The following is a 3,161-nucleotide window of genomic DNA, read 5'->3' as shown; positions in this document are numbered from 1 at the left end:
AGGACTTTGATTCCTCAGCTCGATTCGCAAGCACCGTGCGAATTTCAAGTCATTCTGACACAGAACATTTTCAGCGTCACTAGCGTCTACTACTGGAACTGGGTTGAAAAATGTAATGTACTGGTTGGAACCTAGTCCGATCAACATAGTTTGAACCGGGTTACATAAGTGATGAAAGATTTAATTTTGTAATATTAAATAATATAAAATCAACCTATATAGTAGATGATCGTATATTCCATTTTTCTAAATCGATTTCCTATAAATGATAAGTAATGGATTAAAGTCTATCACAATAATGTAGAATTATGTGATTAATTTATCATGGCACACTGACATATCTCTTTCTTATATAAGTACTTTTTGTAGATGAATATCGACACATGTAAATATTCATTGTACTTATATGTTACCCAACCCAATCTTCATCCTCAACAAACTTGAAAAAGAAGCCTCTACCACATACCACACCTTTATAAGATTCCACACCTTCAATTTTCACCACCCATAATCAATGTTTTTAATCACAAAATATTTTGATCTTATATTCCAATTCTATAACTATATAATATACGTAGCATATGCAAGAACTCCACTCCTCACAAAAAAAAATGGAACTAAATTCCCACACAAAGCTCAGAAAATTGCCTCACGTTTTTGGAAAAGTCTTGGAGCTTCCTCTCCGGTCGGACGCTGACGTGGCGGTGGAGGAGGGACCCGATTTCTTTCGATTCATCGCGAAGAGCAAGGTCTCGGGCGGCGTAGTAAGGGCTCACGCGGTGGAGATACATCCGGGCGTGATCAAGATTGTTGTTAGGAGTGATGATCACAAGCTTAATAGTAGTTGTGGTGTTGAGTTATTTATAGACAAGTTGGAGCTCGACACGTGGAGGTTCCGGCTGCCGTCATCAGCTCTGACGGAGCTGGCCACGGCGGCGATCGGTGACGGGAAGCTCGTGGTGAAGGTGCCCAAGGGAGGCGGCGGTGATAAGAGACAGTTGCCAAATGTATATGCATCCCCATTTCTTCCACAAAACATTAACCGTTATAGAAAAAAGGGGTTTGCATGAAATTTATTTTCTTTTTTTAATGTTAAGTGATTGTTTTCAAGTTAGAATATTTAAGATCACAATGCATTGTATGCATAGATATATATATTGAAAGTAGTACATTATTGTTTCTATAAAAAAAGATGGTGCATATGATACTTCTACTAGTTGATACGAAAGTGATAGTAGTAATATTAATAAATAGTACTAGTCTATAAACAACATATTGTTATGATAAATTGCCCGAAAACCAAGTTTGGTTAATCTCTGATTAATATCACGAGTTAGAAAAATATATAGTAGTAGTTGATTATATCTTTTGATATATTTCTCAATTTCCTATAACCTCGGGTTTGGAAAAAGTTATCTACTCCATTTGTCTCATTAAATACGAAACATTTGCTTTTCGACACGAGATTTTATGTAGTGTTGTGTTGTGAGTTAATGAAAACAGAATAAAGTAGTAATAGTGAATAAAAAGTAGAGATGATGTTGTTTCTAATTTAGAAAACGTTTCATTTTTAATGAGACATCCCAAAAGGGAAAACGTTGGGACATATGTAGTATGATGTAGTTGGAAAAAAATATTATATGGACAAAATATTTAACTACGTAAATGATGTTTAATATGCTTAGTCAACCACATCTTTAATTTTTACACATATACGTGTCATGTCAATAAATTCAATACTAGCAAGCGCCACAATATTTTTTCCCCAAGACAATTGAAAAAAAAATATGCCTAAAGATAATTTTCTTCATTTGAGATAGCCTTGCTTATTAAATTTTATTAATTTATTAAATTTTTATAAATTGAATTTACATGTTAATTTAAATTATGTAAAATATTGTGAACGTTGTGAATGCCTTTTTTCAGCCCAAAAATGAGCCATCTGACCGGACTCCTTTGAAAAGAGTATATGGCACTGTGGATATATATATATATATAGCCTTTACAAATAGTATTCCATCCGTCCACTAAAAATAGAAACTTTTGAAATGATACAAATTTTAATACAAAATTGGTAAAGCAAAAGAGAAATAGAAATAAAAGTGTGTAGTGGAAAATGAGTTCCACCTTATTAGAGAGAATGAAATTTCTTAAAATAAAAATTTTTATTTTTAGGAGATGAATAAAAAATGAAAAGTTTCTATTTTTAGGAGACGGGGAGGGAAGGGAGTAATAATTTATTTAACTCGAAATCAACTGATTGGTTAATAGATTTGATAAGGTAAGCTCGAAAATTTAAAACCCAATTAGTATGAAATGATAAGGCCCAACCAAGGCCCAAATATTTGAGTGGACCGACCTTGATGGAAAATTTCTTGTTATTTCACTTTGGCAATTGATGACAAGATTTTGTTATTTGTGGAATATACTTTGGTTTTCTCCTAAACTTAATAAAGAACTCTAACAACAAAATTATTGAATCAGTTATATTATGTAGGTTGTTCTTCAAAACATCCACTTTTGTATATAATCTAGGCTCAAATTTATTTATTTAAAAAAACTGATTAAATATCCTTTCTACTTTTACTATTTTTCGTAAATTAGCTTTACAACCAACTAACTCAATTCACTAATTCTTTTCACTCGTATTTTATCATAAAAATTTAAAAATAGAATTTATATTCCATTAAATTTTTTCATTAATTAACTTCTCTTTACATTTATAAAATTCATGTTGAGTCAAAATGAGACATTTAATAACACATTTTAAAAAGTTCAAATATTGCAAAACTTTCAATCTAAGTTTAAAGATATATGGTGATATTTTTTAAATAAAAATCGTAAATAATAATATTACAAAATTTTGGAATAAATTTAGAACTACTAGTTTTTCTAAATAAAGTAGTTTTGACTAATTTTCAAATAAATGGTCTAGTATATTCATATAATTTCAAGTAGTTTTGACTAAATAAAATAAATTGTCTTGTTTTAACTAATTTCAAAATGTCAAACATTTACTGAACTATAAATGGAAAATACAATTATATTCTTTTTATCATTTCAAGTAGTTTTGACTAACATTTGATTATCATTCACGGATTTGAAAATAATAAGGGTAGTGATTTAGAGACATAATGTCTCTATGCCATAACCTTAATTTA

General features: G+C 30.3%; 1 protein-coding gene across 1 annotated transcript; it reads left to right on the top strand.

Annotated features, from left to right (window-relative positions):
* Nucleotides 1–513: 513 nt before the first annotated feature.
* On the top strand, nucleotides 514–1,216 carry LOC121803066. Its single transcript, XM_042202780.1, has one exon. The coding sequence runs from the start codon at nucleotides 582–584 to the stop codon at nucleotides 1,068–1,070; it is 489 nt and encodes a 162-aa protein (XP_042058714.1). The 5' UTR covers nucleotides 514–581; the 3' UTR covers nucleotides 1,071–1,216.
* Nucleotides 1,217–3,161: the final 1,945 nt, after the last annotated feature.

This window comes from Salvia splendens, chromosome 1 (assembly GCF_004379255.2).
Source record: "Salvia splendens isolate huo1 chromosome 1, SspV2, whole genome shotgun sequence".
NCBI lineage: Eukaryota > Viridiplantae > Streptophyta > Magnoliopsida > Lamiales > Lamiaceae > Salvia > Salvia splendens.
This window is presented reverse-complemented; position numbering and strand designations above follow the sequence as displayed.